Here is a 19187-nt window from a genome sequence, read left to right as displayed (position 1 = left end):
TTTATGAAACAAATGCGTATACATTTTAAGTTTTCTAGTAATAATGTCAGATGAAGCATTCCAAACCAAATAGAATGAGCCCTCTAGTGTATCTCTCCTTTGCCTTGAACAGGCTGTGTGCTGCAAAATGTGCTGCAATTCTGGGCCCGAATTTCCCGCGCTGTCCTGCGGATGTGACGTCACATGACGCTGCATGCACGTTCTCCCGTGCCGGCTTCGCTGTTGGCTGCAGTAACCCCGACGGTCGTCGTGGCGCTAATGAGTCTCATTTCTCATTCTTGCCTCATGCTCCTTTAAAATGTGATGTCTTCCAGGCCGCTCGGCCTCATCAACTCATCTAGTTGTTCTCAGAAATCCCCCATTTCTGTCGTCATGATACACGCACACATTGAACATAAAACAGTTTGTGCCTGATTAGAGCTTTACAGACTTGATAAAAACTTATATCAACCATAAGCTAATTTTCTCAGCAATTATCCAAACAAAGACTATTTTTGTATGAGGCTGAGAACCTCTCCTAGAGTTGTATGTGTGATGATCTTAAAGTTCATATTCAATCAGAAACATCATTTTGTAATTATCCCTTAAAATCAGTGATGACGTCACCAACACAGGGGCTGGTTTTGGACGAGAGAAGCAACAAAGATGACACATGAAAACATCCTTGCCTCCGATAGAAGCCCCTCTGCTGTGAAAGAAAACTTATTTTGCCTTAACCTTTTTTTTTTAATTTGCGTTATAAATAAACAAGGGATCCAAACGTCATCGACTCAAAATGTTTCAGGTTTATTGATACATTTCTACAGCATATTGCACAGGAAGTCCTGACCAACATCATCAGACACAGAAGCCCCTTTAAAGAGACATCAAATAAAAACAAGGATCCGGTGCCTAAATAGCTGAAAATACAACATAAATCCATACTTTTATTTATTTTTCCTTCCCCCCCTCTTAGTATTTGTTAAAACCCTAAATATGGAGCACAACTACTGGTATCAAATTAGTCCACATAAGTTTGTCAGCACTGAGAGGCGTTGTCACAAGTTGAGGCAGTAACATACAGATGATTTTAGTATTATTTATTATTTATTCGCCCCTGCAATGTTAGTAACCTGTTAAACTGATCAGCTAAAACCTCCTCATATGATTTCACGTGAAACACCAGAAAGAGCTGGAAACTTGCATTGTCCAAGATGTTTAGATCAGTATCTTTAAAAGTGCAATGCCAGTTTACACTTCACCAGCTTGGAGGATGAACGTCGCTGAGGAAACTCGGGCAGATATTTTATTTTCCTGCTCACATGAACATTTATGTCATATTCTTGTAATACACTAAAAATCTCATCATTCATAACCTCACAACAATGCGGGGGACCAAAATCCTCAACTAAAACTTTCACACCACAGCCTGGAAAAGAAAAATGAAAAAAAGAGGAAATCTCAGAATTTGCCAGAACCCATGTGGTGCCTCATAAACAGTTTGATTTGTTCATTTGTTTGCAAGAAAATTGTTCTTTTTTTTGCGTGTGTGAGGACACACAATTAGCTTTTTCTGTCATTTTACTGCATTTCAGCTTTGTATAGTCATTCGAGGGAACTAAAAAACTATAATGTCCACATGCACGTGCAGTGCAGAGGGCGTAAAAACTCGCCGAGTCACATTGGCACCGCTGGTCAGGAAATAAAAACTCAGACGTGACTTGGGCAGTTCAAACATGTCAAACTCTGGAGTCTGGTCAGGCAAAAAGCAGCATTTACATTTCTCATCTCTGTAAGGCCAGATGTGCCACAATAGGCTATAGTGCAGTTAACTAGTGACTCCAATCTGTATTTACAGACTGTTTTTACGCTCCATTTCTTTTGTAAACATATACGATGAAGGTCAGTGTTGTTATATCCTGATGTTTGGGAAACAGAGCCTTGCTGATTTTCCTTTGAACAAAAATCAGCTTATTAGAAACTGATACAGAACAGATCGGACTGACGGGTTGGCCAGAGAGAAAAAGCAAACTTGGTCCCAAAGAACAGGACTGAAAAGCCGAGCCGCAGCTCATGAATGTGTGGGGACAGTTTCTACTTCTACCTGTAACTCTACAGCATTCTGCTCTGGACCACATGCAAATAAAATCCATTATTTGGAGGGGGCGTGGGAGGTTAATAGGAAAAAAAAAACCCAGCATTCTGCCAAGTCTCCTGGCTGCAAACCATCACCAAGTCATTCATGTCATGCTGCACTGCTTATTAAGATTTATGGGGCAGATCTGATGTTGTTTTAGTTTTACAGCCCACAGAGATTAAAAGCAAAAATGAATTCGTCCAACAAGGTCCATCTGCATCACTCCGATATATCAAAATGTCCTGCTGTCAGACTGTACGCACACACGTGCAGCAACTCCACCGCTGAGTTACAGCACTGTTAAAAATGATATAGTCCAGCAAGTTGCTGGGATTCAGTGGGGATAGAAACAAAACAAAAACGTGAGGTCGACAGCACCAGAGATAAAAAATGAAGGTGTGGAGAGACAGCATTACACACAGCTTGTTTTGGTCTTTTTATGGGATTTGTTAATAACAGCAAAAATATAGAACATAACCTTGTTCTTTACCTGATTAAAACAAGCTCTTTCTGAGCTTTTCCAGGTTCTCTTCAAACGGCAAGGTGTTAGTTTTCTAATAACAGCCCTTATGCATTCAGAACATTTGCTGCCCATGTTTAGAACTCCACACAAACACAGATTCCTGCGTTTCACTTATTATGAATAAACCGGTCACGAAGAGGCTTTCTGTAAGCTGTAGGATTGTCTATTAAACAACAAAAAAAAAAAGTACTACTATACACATATTATGGCACTTTTCCACTAGAACCTACTCGGCTCTACTCGTCTCAGCTCGGCTCAACTTGGCCCAGTTTAGTTTCCAGAACAATTCAGCACCTGGAGCAGAAGTAGGAGCGTGATCTAAACGACAACAACACTAAAGATGTAGAACCGAGCAGCTATGAAGTGACAGAGCCCCTGGTAGATCTGGTCGTTCCTTATCGTCCGTCTAGGGCTGTGCGATTAATCGATTTTAAATCTAAATCGGATTTATTAATCAAGACGATGTTAAAAAAAGGAAAATCGGAAAATCGATTTTCCTTTTTTGCAGCTGGCTGCATTACAGACAGAGCTCGTCTAGTCATCTTTGTTTGGTCAAGAAAATTGTAAATGTTGTCACTAAACTCAAGGAGGATTTACAGTATCTTTCAATTGCACTTCATTCCCAATAGGGACATTTGTTTGCTATTTTTCTTTAAAAATAAAGATAAAATATTTGAAACAAATTTTTCCATTTTCTTTTGTAGTTTTACCAAAAAAATCGAAATCGAAAATGGGGTTTTCAGAGAAAAAAAATCGGGATTTTATTTTTGTCCAAAATCGCCCAGCCCTACGTCCGTCTAGATCCCTTTTTAATTCTCTCCTCAGCCACCAGTTTTATTAACATCTGCACCTCAGAGTTGGATCATCAAACGGACTTCTTTGCCGTTGCTGGTGGAATAAAATGAACAAGAAGTCGCCGTCAGAGTCGTTCTTTCACTGATGTCACATCCTGACTGAGACGTCTGACTCCAACCCCTCGACCAATCAGTGGCCTGTAGTGTGATGACATCACAGCCCGACTCAGCCGCTTAGAACTTCGGCAGAATAGTTACAGAAAGAGTATCTACTCGGTACGTTAGACCCCTAGTGGGAAAGCACCAGACCGAGCTGAGTGGAGCCGAGGCGCTGGGCTGAGTAGGTACTAGTGGAAAAGTTGGCAATAGTGATGAGTTTCCCGAAAGAAAGAGGCAAACTGGAGCAGGCGGCTAGGATTTGTTTGTGGGCTTACCGAGAGCTTCCACACGCATTTGCATCAAAATTCCCTTCTATATTTGGCACTGAAAACAAACTCGTAGGGTAGAGAAGTGATGCGAGCCGGGCCGTCCGACAGTTCTCTGCAGCGTTTCAGAAAAATACCAGGCAGACTGTGGAAAGCCTCTCCGTGTCGAGGGAATGACAGGTGCCACGTGTACAGGAAGTCCTAAGGAGTCAATGATGCATGCTTGGGGGGGAGGTAGATGGCCTTGATTATTTTTCAGGGCAAACAGCTTTCTTCGGCTGCCTTGTAAAATCACACGGACACCAGAGAGAAGTGTGGGTGCCGTTCACGTTATAATGAAGCAGGTGAATAGGTAAACGTTAAAAAAAAGACAAGGTCTTTTTATAAGCATAACACTCCAGGTTCGTAGTCTCGGACATTCGGCCTTCTTGCTCTTAACTAAGCATATTAATTTAGTCGAGTCTGCTCATGGACGTTGTAGGTGATTTTATGAATAAATTACAACCGCGAGTCAGCCTCTTTACATCTGCAGCTGAAGGTTGACAGTAGTCGTTTCATGTAATTTGACATCTTGATGATATCCTCAAAAGAGGTTAGCTCTCAACACCTTTGGCTGAAGGTCGTGCCTCTTCCTGTGCTTAACATTAGAAGTCTATGATTATCATAGGCTGATTGGATACCTGGAGAGGCTAGAAAGAGGAGGAAAAAGGTGAAAAGGCGTCAGCAACATCTGCTTCGCGCAGCTGGAGTCTCGGTGGGTAAAATGTCCTTCATCGCGGCAAGGCCAAACGTTTCCAAGGAAGTCTTAACACAGGACATCTTGGTCAGTAGAGTTTTCACATGTAGAATGTGGAGAATATATCAGATACAGATCCGGACGACTCAAAACACAAGTTCCTTGGAGCTCAGTTGACTAGAAAGATAAGAGTCCAGTTTTTCCTGAAACAGATCCGGTTCTGCTTCACATTCAGCTGCGTCAACCGTGCGAGGAGAAGATGGGCCTGCTGATGTTGCTGTTGGTCGTCATGGCTGCCAGTTCCCACCTGGAGTAAACGACAGGAGAGATTAGAGGATCCTGGGAGGAACGTGAAGGCAAGAAAGTGTCACCCTCTTTTGATAAGAATTATTTTAGTGGTTCCTTCCAGGTTTCTGGAAACGTTTTGACCTGACAATTGTCACACTTTCACCGACTTTGTCTTGTTCCCAGTTATAATAACATCAAGATCACACATGGGTTGAAATATACAACATGCTGTTAATCTACTGCAATTACAATCAAGTAGGTGTGATGGCCCCTGCCCCCTTTACACCCCTTTAACTTGTCCGTATGAAGAGCTTTGTTGTGGACGAGGCTGAGGGAAGGCCTCGCTGTAACGTGAGCATCGGGGCAGGAGCTGACAACAGGCTCTAGTGCTGACCTGATGACAGGTCAGAGGTTGAGCTCCAGATTGTTATCACTGGCTCTGGTTTCACACTCACTCCCTCTCAACTGCTTTGTTCGTTTTTTTGTTTTGTGCATATGTGTTTAAGAGGGGAGATTGGCATTGGGGCTGGATGCCACTGAGGGGCAAAAGGGAGTTAACCAGAGTGCTGCGACCCCACTGAAAACCCTTCAAGGGTTAGAAACACAACTGCAGACACCAAAAGAGGGGAGCATGTAAGGTGGCAGTGGCGGTGCGGAGATATGAGGTTGAGAGGAGTAATTAGTATCGGGTTCCGTCGGACCAATGAGCAGAAAAAGGAAAAAAAGCCCCAGTTTTAAAACACACTTGCCTCAAAGACTGAGCTACACATTTATTGAGCTATTTTAGCATAAAAAAGTCAGTTAATTTTACCCACATTTTTCCCAACCTCCATATAATACTAAATAAATTATAAATTAAAAAAAAATTATAAATCTAAAATAATGGATAAATATAGAACACAAATATATAAATGATCTTCGTATTAAACTGTCTAAATTATGCAACTTTCCTCCTGCAACTGTCCTCAATCGTGAGTGACCACATTTATTTTCTTCTCTTCTTTGTTTATTTTCTTTGTTTTGTTCGTTCGTTTCATTTTATTAGTAGCTTTTGTTTCTGAAGTCTGCCTTTTGTTGAAAAGGATAGGCAAAATAAGCCATGAGGCTTCAGCCTATACCTTTTTGGTCAAAAAAAAAAAAAAAAAAAAAATGTGTACATATATATAATATATATATTTATACCTGTGTGTATACTGAACATATAGTGTGTATATGCAAACATCTTAAAATGTAAATGACCCAAACAAAATAAACTAAACTAATACTAGGGGCAGAACAGATTTCATTAAAAACAACACAGGAAAATTCTGTTTTATACGACTTTAACACGAACACATAAAAACGATGGGAATGAAAATATTAGTTTAAGTTTTTTGTCTTTACAGTCTGAACTTTTCTTGTGATTGCATCAAAATTGCTGCTCAAACTTTTGAGTCTGTCTGACAAGTCATGTATGAAAAGCGTTTTAAAGCCCATCAGTGTCAGCTAAAATGACCGTGTTCTCAGTTCCAGCCATCACACGGGGTCATTTAAGTCACATGAGTGCTTTCACACTTTTGTGGTAACTCCTCTGCAGCATCTTCAATAAAAAGGTCCTTGAATGGCCTTATTTCCTGTCCTGATCTCCATCATTACACACCCCATTAAACCGTCTCTTCAAAGAATGCAAACAGAAATAAATAAATAAATCCCAATAGTTTCTCCATCAGGAGTAAGAATTACATTCATACCCCGTCTAAGATATATTTCCCGGAAAAATGACATCATCAAAATATCACGATGTTCTCTGACGAAAATCTGTTGGTTTTATGTGCACTTTCTTTTTTAGTATAATGCTAATTTGCAGCATGTTCTTTATAATGTGTACAAATGTGCACCTATGTTTTTTTCATGATGTTTTTTCTTCTATACATAAACTCTGAGACCATTAGCTGCAACATAGTCGAGTCCAAATGTTACACTAAATGAAGGATAATGACTTATAATTTTCTTTTTAGATAAATAACCTCGTTAGTGACGCCATTCATGACAATCGTAAAGAAAACAGCATGAACAATAATCCATCCGGTCTATGATAAAACAGCGTTGAGGAGAATAGGATGCTCGTCTGACCTGATATCATGCGGGAGTCCTGACTGCTCCAGACTGTACTGAATAACAGCTATTTTGCATAACGTCTTCAAATTAGGGCCTGAAAAGAAGAGAAAGTGTAATGAGTCAGAGCCATCAATCATAGTCATGCTATCAAGTTCAGTTGTGGGAACTCAGACTTGCGCTGAGCAGAACAGACCAACAATCCTTCAATGAAATGGTTAGTTTCCTGTTTAACGGCGTAAAAATCATCATGATCCATTTAGTATTTACCTCAGGAAATACTAAATGGGTACAAACAAATGTATTCACATATGGATTATACCGCTGCATGTGTCAAGTATTACAGAGCTGTTTTCTAATAATACCTACACTTCCTGTCTCTCTGCTCGTGGTGGCTGTTGCACCATATGCTCTGGGATAAACAGAGTGAGGACACACGTGACGTGAAGAGGCGTATGCCACGGGGGATGCCACCGGGCACTGCCAGTCCCCGTGTAAGCCCACCTCCACACCCTAACTGGGCCCTAAAAGCAGTGCAAGGTGCCCCCCACCGCCAGGAACTGGCTATATTTGGTCGTCCGTGAGACGGAAGTACTCAATATGTGATAACAGAGCAGGGCCAAGGCTAGGTAGAGGCTTTGGCGAGGAAGGAAGCAGTGCTCTAAGAATAGTGGTGTTGCTGCAAAGATGTGAGATGACTTACTTGAACCTGCAATAACTGTTTAATGTGTTGTACACAGTACTCAAGTTGTAAAAAAAAAATATCAGGGGGGATGGTGGATTTTATCATATGGGGACAGATAATTTGTGCTGATTACAAATAATATAATATATTACAAATAATAGCACTGACCAAAACACCTGCAGAAATACTGCAGGAATGATATAGCAGCAGTTAAATGCAGCCTTCTGTAAGCTTTAAATATCCACTGGGCTTACATCAAATACATCAAAACACAACAATAAAAAACAGTTTTCTGAACTTATCAATATGACTCTGTCCTTCACAGGATAAGTAAAATGGATCACTGCAAAAACTCAAAATCCTAACAAGAACATTTGTCTTATTTCTAGTTAAAATGTCTCATTTTAGTAAAAGAAATCTCATTACACTTAAAACAAGACTCATCACTGGAAAAAACAACAATTTTCACCTGTTTCAAGTAGATTTTCAATTGAAATAAGTAGAAAAATCTGCCAGTGGAACAAGATTTTTTTTGCTTGTAATGATAAGATAAATCTTGTCCCACTGGCAGATTTTCCTAACTATTTCAATTGAAAATTTACTTGAAACAGGTGAAAATTGTCAAATAAGTTATTTTTCTGGTAATGACTCTAAATGTTGAAATAGCAGTAAAACCACATTCATTGATGAAATGACATAAGGGATGGAAAGGGGGGATGGCAGTTTTACAGGGAGGATGATTTTGACCGTTTTTATTTCAGGGGGGATGGCATCCCCCCTCATCCCCCCTCATCCCCCCTCAACTCCAGTACTGGTTATACAAAGCCAGCAGGTTGTCTACCCAGCATTCGAATAATCTCTTTTTAAGCTGATGTGTGACTTGTTAGACATCATATTCAGCAGTTACAGAGCAGCACTGGCATTCATTTGTAGGTCTCGTGTTTATAGGCAAGTTGCTAACTAGTTATGCCAGTGTGCTATTTGAGACGTAGAGAAACGTTTACGTCGGATTCTGAATGACAAGCAAACCTGCAAGTTTATGGACCGGAAAGTAAAACAGTGAGACGGGAATAATAACAAGGATACTCACAGAAGTCTAAGATATACAGGTCTGAATGATCCATGAGGTTAAATTCATCTCCCATTCCTTGCTCTGGGCACGGGCTGTGGAGAGAACAAACATGACTTCAGTAAGGTTAGAGTAACTCCTTACACTTTCCACATTCATGAGCATGAACCAACACAGGCTTTAACAATACATGTATAGGCCTGTGTTGAAAAAAATCGATTTCCCAATTCTAAATCGATTCGCATATTAATTCCTAAAAATCGATTCATATGTTTATGTCATATGTCTATGTCGATTTTTTTTGATTTTTTTTTTTGTATTTTATTCATTTATGTATTTTTTTTTTTTCATCATTACATTACAACTTTTGGTTATTTTTTTGTTTATCCCCAAAAAAGGAATGTTTTGTTGGACACGAGAATAACTGGTGCCATGTTTTTGCCTTTAAATATGTTTAAAGGTATGAAAACATTAAAGTGTTAGGTTATAATTGCATAAATTGTCTATATTTCATTACTTTATATACTGTCTTGGGGTTACATTTGCAAAAAATGCTAAAAACCAAATGCTCAAAAATTAAAAACCAAAATAGACCGAAAATGGAACAAATAAAACCGATTTCATCCGTCTCTGTTTCCTCCCTGGATCTTTTTGATAATTCTGACCCACACGATGTTTCTGAAAGCAGTTCTATCAGCATTCTGGGAGCTGATTGGTCCTTACAGCATCATTAGCTGCCAATACTTGCTGTTTAATCTCAATATAATACTAGTGTTAATATGTTGCATAACTACAGTCATATAATTCATGCAACAGCTCAAAAAATAGTTTTAATAACACTAACCCAAATCAATATCGGAATCGAATCGAATCAAATCTTGATAATCAATTCTGAATCTTAAGAATCGGAATCGAATCGATTCTTGACATTTGAATCGATCCCCAGCCCTATACATGTACTATTAAATTATGTAATGAAAGCTTTGTCTTCACCAGAATCTCCAACAGAACCAAACAACAAGCACTCAGTTATTTGCTCTGTCATCCATTCACCGACCTCTGGTCTTTCATGGCTACGTTTTACACGCAGGGACTCAGAGAGGATTCTCAATAAGAGCAGGCTTAGTCACAGAAGCCTCTGCTCTCCTTATCACGCACGGGCATGATTTAAGCACACAGGAAGTGCAGCGCTGCAGTGAGACGGCAAGCTGGTCCATGCTGATAGTCTCCCAGACCTGTCCAGCTGTTGATATCACTGCACATCTGTTTCCTGCTACAGCCAAGCACAAAACACCTGTGACCCAGCGAGGGCACCACCGCTTGCAAAGCTTCTCTTCCCATGAGTCTATTCATTCAATCAGTCAATTCATCTTAACGCAAAACATTGTCACTTGGGAAGAAAGAAACAGGCTCCGACCTCTGCAACATTAAGTAATACTTTAAAAATGTTCAGGTGGCAGTTTATTCGTCTTTACAATTACAAGGTAACAGCGCACCAAGAGACCTTTCTAAACGGGAAGACTAAATTGTTTTGTGCAGTTTTACACAACCCAGAGGACAGCTTCAGCAAGACATGTGCCGTCACCGAGCAGTTTACCGACGATGAATATTTATCATAGAGAATAACAAGAAGGATATAGCTGCCAAGTTTGGTCTCACAGAGTGGATTCCCATTATGCATTCTGTTTCCCGTGAACCAGTGGGCTGTGGGCACGGCTCCCGTTAGGCAGCACACACCACTGTAAAATAATATTTTGCACTGATTTGAATTACAAATCTTTTCAAACATACATATATAACACAATATGTATAATTCAATATGCCATTTCTGCAGGCTCAGTCTTAAATAAAAGCTGAAATCTACAATATAAAAAAGCCTTGATGAGAGTGTAAGTGCAGAGAATCAGCTACTCGGTTTCCTTGCATTGAAAATTAAAACATTAAGCCAGGAGAAGATGGTCGGTTTGACTACAAACGCCCAACTCCGAGTGAATAGAGTTTAATAAAAGAGTTCTGTGAATGTTGTCTGATCACACGGAGCAGATGGATGTTAACAAGATGACAGTGTGGGGAGAATCCTGAAAGATATGCGTCTCTCATTACTTGGCTGAACTGCCACAGGTTATATTTACTAACAAGCATGGCTCCAGCCAAGGAGGCAAAACTGAGCAGTCACGCTCTGAACTTTGCGCTTTAAAAAGTAATACAACTCTAGACAGATGTGAATCTGCTGCTGATCCGACGCAAGGCGATGTGTTGAGTCTAGTACAGCATGGCGCTGGGTGCTGCAGTAGAGAGGATTTTGGGGTTACAGCAGGACCCCCGTTATTGAGATTACATAAGGATAATCCAGTTAGACCTTTGTCCATTTTGCCATGGTGGAGTCTAGATTTGAAAAAGTGCCAACGACCAGCTCCACTGGATTCTGCTGCTAAACCAAGCTAAACTATTGTTACTCAGCAGGGCGAGGGCTTAAATAAAATAAATATAAGTGCAGAGGGCAACATCCAAGGCTCAAGGCTAAGTTGGTGGGTGTTTGCATAGACATATATACGTAGAAGCCTCATAGACTGACGCTGCCTATTGGAGCTGGCGTTCAGCGCTGCCGCCATCTTGGATGGGTCTCCAATGCGGCCCCAGTGCATTTATTTCTACTGAGGAAGGTTTTGTCCCCGACTACAATCATCCATAACTCCCCGAATCTTTACCCGATTTTCACACGGTTTGGTTTGTTACAAACAGAGATTTAGTTATGATACAGGATGCTGTCACACATTAAAAATACACACTTTTATGCTGAAAGACTTTGTATTATGCTCTTTAACAAAGACATATGGTATGGCATATTGATAAATGTATAAATTAATTAATTTTATATTTTAATAAAGAAACAAGTTTGATTGTTCATTTGAATTTATTTGAAGGGGAGAGGGGTGTGTTGTTGTATTTATTTATTCATTTTTTCTTTCTTTCTTATTAATATTATTTATTTATTTTTATTTAATTATTGTTTTGAAAAGTTAAAAAAGGGCAAAATATTGATAATTCTATTGTTATTGCAAATCTTTTTTTTTCTCTTATTGCCCTCAATAAATATATCTATAAAAATAAATCCACTCTCTAACTCCAGTGTAGTTAATTTAGCCTGGAGTGAGGAGACCCATCCAAGATGGCGGCGACGCTGGATTACGTTCCAGCATGTCATGAGGCGTCTACGTATATATGTCTATGGGTGTTTGTACCTCCAGATGTTCACCAGAACTTGACTAAGAACACTGTGCATTTTAGAAACACACGTTTCACAAAGAACATTTTGCTAATTTAAAGTGTTTGTTGAATGGGTTTGGTTGAAATTTGCAACTCAGAGCTCAGTTGGGTAAAAAGAACCAGCATGTGTTTGGCACCGGTAAGAGTAAGTAACTGTGCAGGGCTGAAGTCATCAGATGAAAGGCTGCCCTGGACGTGAGGGTAATCGGTACACGGTGGTACAATAAACACCAACATGGTTTATTGACTGTTCAGGTTATTTTTCTTATAACTGAAATGGTGCGTGCATGTCGTTTATAACTTTTATGAGGTGGGAGACGCTACAACTGACCTTGATGTGGGGAACAGTTATGCCAAGTTCAGACAACGGTGTGCTGGACTGCTGAGGTGTGCAGACAACACACTTGTCTTGTTTTTTTCCAATGACAATGTCTTGATGAAATGTACCCCCCTTTATCCTTAAGTCAGCACTGACCATTTGTTTTGTATTATCTGTTCATTATTCTGAGTAGTTTAACATTATGTTTCCACCATGAGCACGAAACGGAGGATACTTGTCCTGATAATGTCAATGAGCTTGTCACAACAATCTGATGGCCGTGCTGCAAGGAAGTTGACCTAATACAGGACTTTTCTAAGACATTATAGTAAGGACCAACTGATTTATACATTTTTTGTATTTTTTCCATGTAAAGTCTTCTTTTGAAGTTGAATTTATCGTAAAAAAATATCTAATACATATTTTTTCCCTATAATTTCGTTTTCTTCAAGGAAAAAAAAAATCCTCTAGCTGAACACAATAAACAGTCTCCTCCACTGCTGTGCAGGCCATCAATCTTTATTCCTCTTTCCTGCCGTCCTCTCCATCGCATCTCCCTTTCGCTGCGTGTTCAGGATGTTGTAAGGGTTTTACGTTGCTAATCTTCCCTAAACAAACATGGTGTTGGCTTAAAGCAGCCAGTAGAGGTGCTGAGCACGAGCACAGTCGTCCCAGGGGGCCAGCTGTGGAAGTCATTACGCCCCTTGCCCCTCGGAGGTGACCCACCATGACTTATAGAAGCAACCTTTATCTGGACACCGTCAACATCTAGAGCGAGCTTCAACATTACTCTGGAGTTAACTGTGGTCCAGGTTAAATCAAGCAAATGCATTTCATATAAATATGGCTAAAATGATGAAGTTGAAGTTAGTGTGATGTAAATTGGACTGCAGAATCACGTTCCTGTTCATTTGAATAGGAAAGTGTGTTCAAACATACAAACTGGTTGTGTGAACATTTAACTATGGCTGGGTATCGATGCAAATGTCAAGAATCGATTAGATTCCGATTCTTAATATTCAGAATTGATTATCATGATTCGATTCGATATTGATTTGGCTTAGTGTTATTTAAAATGTTTTTTGAGCTGTTGCCCGAATTATATGACTGTAAAATAACTAGTGAAATAATAATTTCACAATAATTATTGTGAAATAACTAAGAAATAAATAACTCAAACAGGTCTTTCAATATCCATTTAAAGTGCAAAAAAGAAAGAAATTGCAACAGTTCATGCAGTAAACAAATCATTTTAGCTTATCTAATTTATTCTGTCACCACGCACACATATTGCCATGAAGCACCTGTCATTTTTCAGAAGTGTCATGACAAACTGTGTGTCCAACTACTGGGAATAAAGTTCACCTGGCGAAAATGATGATTGAAAAAATAAATAAATAAATAAATAAATAAATAAATAAATAAAATAAATCGATCTTTAGACATAAGAATCAATTTTTAGGAATTAATATGAGAATCGATTTAGAATCGGAAAATCGATTTTTTTCAACACAGGCCTACATTTAACTAGTTAAATCATCACAGCAATCAAAGCTTATTATTGTACATCAACAATCTAAAAGATAGACAGTGATGGGTGTCAATTGTGGCCTTAATCCCTTTTTAGGGTGGTGAAGAAGACCCATGGGGTTAAATCAGCATTCAGTTGTGTCAAGTGGCTGCATATGTTTTAAAATAGTATTGGAAAACAGCAGCCTAAAGGCTCTGAGCTCTAAGGGTCACATCTCAGGAAGGATCTCCTGTAGTGGTCTGTGTTGGAGAAGATCAGAAGTCGCCTTGGACTGAGGACACTAGTTGAATCACCAAATTGTTTTGGCCTTTAAACGTGGTTCTTTTAGTATTTAAAAAAAACAGTTAAGGCACATTTGCTGGGACATTTACCAGGACTTCAGTGAAGCCGAGTCAGCAGTTGGCTGTTTGCTGCCTCTGGGCCAGTAATGATTATCTGTTGTCAACAATAACCTGCAGATTTTAAAATGTGACCCATCTTTATAAACCTCGGTCTCTCTTGCCATCAGCAATGTGAGATCTCTGTATTGCCGGAGGCGACTTTTGACAAGTGGTGGGGTTGGAGATAGCAAGCAGAAGCTGAGCCTTATTTATGAAAGTAGGATGTTAGACTGAAAAGCAACGCTACAGTAGCTGGGAACTACTGTGCAGGCTCACTTGGAGGGAACGGGCTTTGGATGTTGACGTGTGAAAAGGTTCAGATAAGGGGACGCTTTAATGGCTGCAACAAGTGAGATGAAGATTGCATCCCGAGGGATAAAGCTTTCTCGCATGCTCATGGATAATCTCAACTTGGGTGTGAAATTCAGCAGTGAATTAGGGAATGGTAATGCTTTATTGGACACCACAAAAAAGGGAAAAAGTTAAAGCAGACCATAAAGGCAGAAGAAAGAGCAAGGGGGTGTCATGAGGTGTCTGATAGACTGCCAGTATTTAGAAGCGGGAAAGTCACAGTGTGCGACTTTATGTGGCATCCTGGTGTTTGATGGGCCACTTTGTTACTTGATCAGCAAAGTATCACTATGTGTGAAAGTGCTCCTCCCCCTGTAGCAGCGGTTCCCAGTCTGAAATGGGTCCTGAGTGATGCCGCTCCCCCCGCTAAAAAAACACTGGTTGCTATTTCAAACAACATTCAATGAGGGTGTCTAATCACCTAATTGCCAGTTCTTTCAAGCAACGCACTGCTCGCCCCATCTCATTATCTCCCACACACAGGTCTCAAAAATGTAAAGAGGTGATCTACAACTCTAAAACTGTTGAAAAAACTAAACAAAAACACTAAACACCAGATTCTCAATCAAGGCTTAATGTTCTAAGACTTGAAACCTGTCCTGTCGTAAGAATGTTTTCAGTGTCTTCATTGGCCATATCCTCATTCTTGGAGTGATATGATCTGCATCCTTTTCCCTTCTCCACTTCCTACCGAACTCTGCTCTTTCTGAACCTTCTAGCTCACAGGAACTCATCACATACTACAACTTCCTGCAGAAGAGCTTATCAAGATTGCCAGACGTGCATCAAATTAATGCAGTGGCACTTTGGCATTAGTCTTGCACACACATGAAAGACGTAGAGCAGGCGCTGATATTGCAAGAAAAAACATCTACAAATAATTCACCTTGGTCGTCAGATGTGCGGCCAAGCTGCTTGTAAAAACATATTTTGTCCTTTACTTTCACACATATTTTTAGAGAAAAACGCTTTTATTAAATAAATGGCAAAGTCTATATCCGTATGATCTGATAGTAAAGGTTTATACAACCATTAAGATTCCAATCAGAGGTAACAATCGTTTCGGAGTTTAATTGTCAAGTTATCAGAGATCAATAGATTCCTGTCCATTTCTGTTGCTGTAATCTCTGCTGTCTCAGCTCGACTTAGCGAGCTATCTCTGCCCCCTCCCGAGGCGGTGGCTGGACAGTGGATTAAAAGCTGTAGATGCCCAGACCCGAACCCCATGCAGAGGACAAACTGCAGCTGGCTCCCAGAGCGAGACGCCTCACTTCATATCAGCCAGAGAAGATGTCGTCCCCTAACGAGCAATGCGTGTAAAGTTCAGTCTCCACGGACAAATTGGAGTTGGACTTGACGTCACGACACTAAAACAGCAAACTAGCGGAACAGGTCTTACGGACAAACACATTTAATTTCCTTTTATCAGGAAATATTTCATTGCTTTTAAGAGGACGGGTTGTTATCAACCTGCACGACTATAAAATGGAGGAGAGGAGCCTGAATAATGTTTTAGGACCTTGAACACAGCTGGTTAATATACAGCAGAGGAGCTGACAAATGTTGTATAACAGCTAGCAGATACATTTTGGAAAAATAAATGACTTCCTTTTAAGTCTCACTCTTTGCTTGCAGCTGAAGACGAGCAACAAGGTCAACGTGGAAAATGTTGATGAATACAAAGTAGTCTCATTAGAGCACAGGGACGTATGTTAGCACCTTTATGAACCTGCAATTTCTGCATTCAGGGTGATGATGCTTTAAGCTCATTTAATATCAACTCAAATTAAAAGAAAACACTTGAATAAAAACCCAAATTTAAAAGAAAGTTTTTTTTATTATTTGTTGGAGCCTCTTAAAGATATGACAAACAATATTTAGTGTCTTCACTTGCCAACTTCAATATACTGAAAGTTTCTCTAAAGTGGAATTTGATGCCAGTAATGTACATAAAAATCGGAAGCAAGACAAAGAAATAAACTATATTAATAGAATATATAGACAACAGCACTCAGCTGCTGATTCTACAGTCAGCAGATCCACTGGAGCATTCAACAAAGGCCTTTTCTTTTTCATCCAAGGATGGGGCACTGCAGGAAATCATACTGCTAGAGTCTTTTGAGGTATGCCATTATCTTGTACAGTCTAACTCACCCACAGAATTACAAATCAAAACAATATTTTTGAATGCAAGACTGCAAACAACATGGATCCATAATGTTAAAATAGGTAAATAATTAAATAACATCAAGAGATTAAGGAAAGTTGAGGAAATCTCAGCGTGTGAAACCAAGGACAGGTAAACATAGCTGTGTTACTTTAGACGCCTAAGGCGGCACTTGAGAAACTGTGATGGCGCCATGATCAATAAAGCCTTGTATACTTAGTAGTTTAGAGTACCATGGAAAAACAAATTATCCAATATAGTCCACTATTGCATTTCTTCACACATTTGTGCAGAAGTGCTACAGATATCTCTGGACGCGAGTTTATTTCAGATGGAAAAAGACAATCAGCAGGTTCTGCTTGGGCTAGACTAATAAAGAATTAGAGGAGTTATCAATAACATTTACTTAACTACTAAAGCGATCCATTAAAGAATTACTACTGAAAAAAATACAAGTTTATATCTTTAAGACTTAATTTGTTCTCAAATAAACGCAAAAACACAATCATCCCTGGGTTCAACTCAACTCTATTTTTTGTGACGTGCAACACTGCCCTCTCTAAAGTTTTTCTACCAGGCCTTCTTATGGTGTAGCGCGGGAAATGATGCTGTTAGCGTTGGCTGCGTCTTTGAAGGGTGTCCCGTCTCGTGCAGCTCAAGCGTGTCACAGTCGCATTAGTTAGAGCTTAAATTAGCTGTCCTGCTACCTTTCCTTGCCACTGTACTGCAGACAGCCCTTTCAAGTGGTGAGCATCACACACACACACAGCGCTTCCACTCAGCCGTGGGCCTCAGTTTAAGATGCTGGGATTAATTAGCCGTGCAGCTACCTTTAATTAACAGACTTCACACTGGCGTAAACAAACTTTACAGCAGACAGTGACGTTGGACATCGCAAACACACCTCGAGAAACAGACGTAGGGGTTGCAAGTGCTAAAGATGACCATCAAAGCTGTTATCATGTATGACTTGCATATATTTCAAGGGGCCGTTAATGCGCAAAGTGTTTATTGAAACTTTGGAGAGACGTATAAAACTGAAAATTGACACACAAAAACCCCCAACATCTCTAGATGTGGAAGCCCTAACCAGAGGACAAAGCCAGGCCTCATTCTGCCTGACCTGCAACAGTGTGATGTCATAAACACAGAACGCATGTGCTTGACAGGTTTGCCTGCAGTCCAGATCTGCCTGCTGCTGAAATCTACAGCACATCATGAAGCGAATCAAACATCGACAAGGACTGTTGAGAAGATCATGTTTCCAAGGGAAGACCAAGCAAGCCATGTTTATCTGAAAAGCACATTTCATGTACAAGTATTCAAAGTGCTTTCAACAGGAATGGACCTCAACTCCCAAACGACAAGTGTAAAAGTGTAAAAAGAAGGGTGATTGAAAAATTGTAAACATACCTCTCATATTTCGGTAACACTTTATAATAACTATCCGTTATAACTAGTTAATAGATCATTAGTAAACAGTTAATAAATAAGCCATTAATGAGTTGTGAAGTATTTGTTAACAGTCTGTTAAGGATTCATAATGATGCTTATAGATCAATGATAAATGATAATTAATAGGTAATTAATAAATATCCACTTGATTTTCTACAAAGTTTCACCAGGATTAGTATATGGTTAACAAACTATTAACAACTGATTAATGTAAAGTGTAAAGTGTAAGTTAATATATTAGTTAAGTATTAGTTATTAGGTTATGTGTGTTATTGGGACGTTATTCTAAAGTTGCAACTATTCCTCATTTACTAACAATTAATAAATGAGGAATAGTTGCAACTTTAGAATAACGTCCCAATAACGTATTTAAACCATTAACTGATTCTTAACAAGTCATTAACTGATACTTAACAAGTCATTAGTAAGTGATTTACTCATGATCTATTACTAATTTATAAGATATAGCTATAAATCATTAACATACAGTTAACAAGTCATTCATAACTCATTAACTTACAGCTTGTAAGTTATCTATTGACTATCTATAAAGGCACAGTTATAAATCCTTAACAAACTGTTAACTGTTATTTAGCAAGTCATTTATAACTCATTAACTATCAGTTTATTAATGACCTATTAACTATCTATAAGCATCATTATGAATCATTAACAGACTGTTAACAAATACTTCACAACTCATTAATAGCGTATTTACTTATTTACTGTTTACTAATGATCTATTAACTAGTTATAACGGATAGTTATTATAAAGTCTTACCCATATTTCTACTGTATATACACATTTTCTCAATACAAGGGAGCTGACCAGTGTAAACAATGAAAAGCATTAAGGGGTGTCAACACAAAGCACTATGTATAATTGCTACTATTAACCATGTCAATGTCCTTTGCACTAGTGCCTTTTAGATTCAAACTAATGAATTACAGATTGATGTTTTAAGTTGTTGCAGCCACCCTTCTATT

The 19187-nt window shown here is 39.2% G+C and overlaps 1 protein-coding gene across 2 annotated transcripts in view; it reads right to left on the bottom strand.

Moving 5' to 3' along the window:
- Positions 1-765: 765 nt before the first annotated feature.
- klhdc3 (kelch domain containing 3) overlaps positions 766-19187 on the bottom strand; it is a 37158-nt gene continuing 18736 nt past the window's right edge. For both annotated transcript variants that reach the window (XM_061744718.1, XM_061744717.1), the window contains exons 9-11: positions 8752-8825; positions 6995-7073; positions 766-4901 (exon numbers count right to left, since the gene is read on the bottom strand). In XM_061744718.1, the coding sequence (XP_061600702.1) occupies positions 4835-4901; positions 6995-7073; positions 8752-8825 (220 nt within the window). In that variant the 3' untranslated portion in view covers positions 766-4834. The remainder of the gene's footprint in view (positions 4902-6994; positions 7074-8751; positions 8826-19187) is intronic.

This window comes from Cololabis saira, chromosome 17 (assembly GCF_033807715.1).
Source record: "Cololabis saira isolate AMF1-May2022 chromosome 17, fColSai1.1, whole genome shotgun sequence".
Classification (NCBI taxonomy): Eukaryota; Metazoa; Chordata; class Actinopteri; order Beloniformes; family Belonidae; genus Cololabis; species Cololabis saira.
This window is presented reverse-complemented; position numbering and strand designations above follow the sequence as displayed.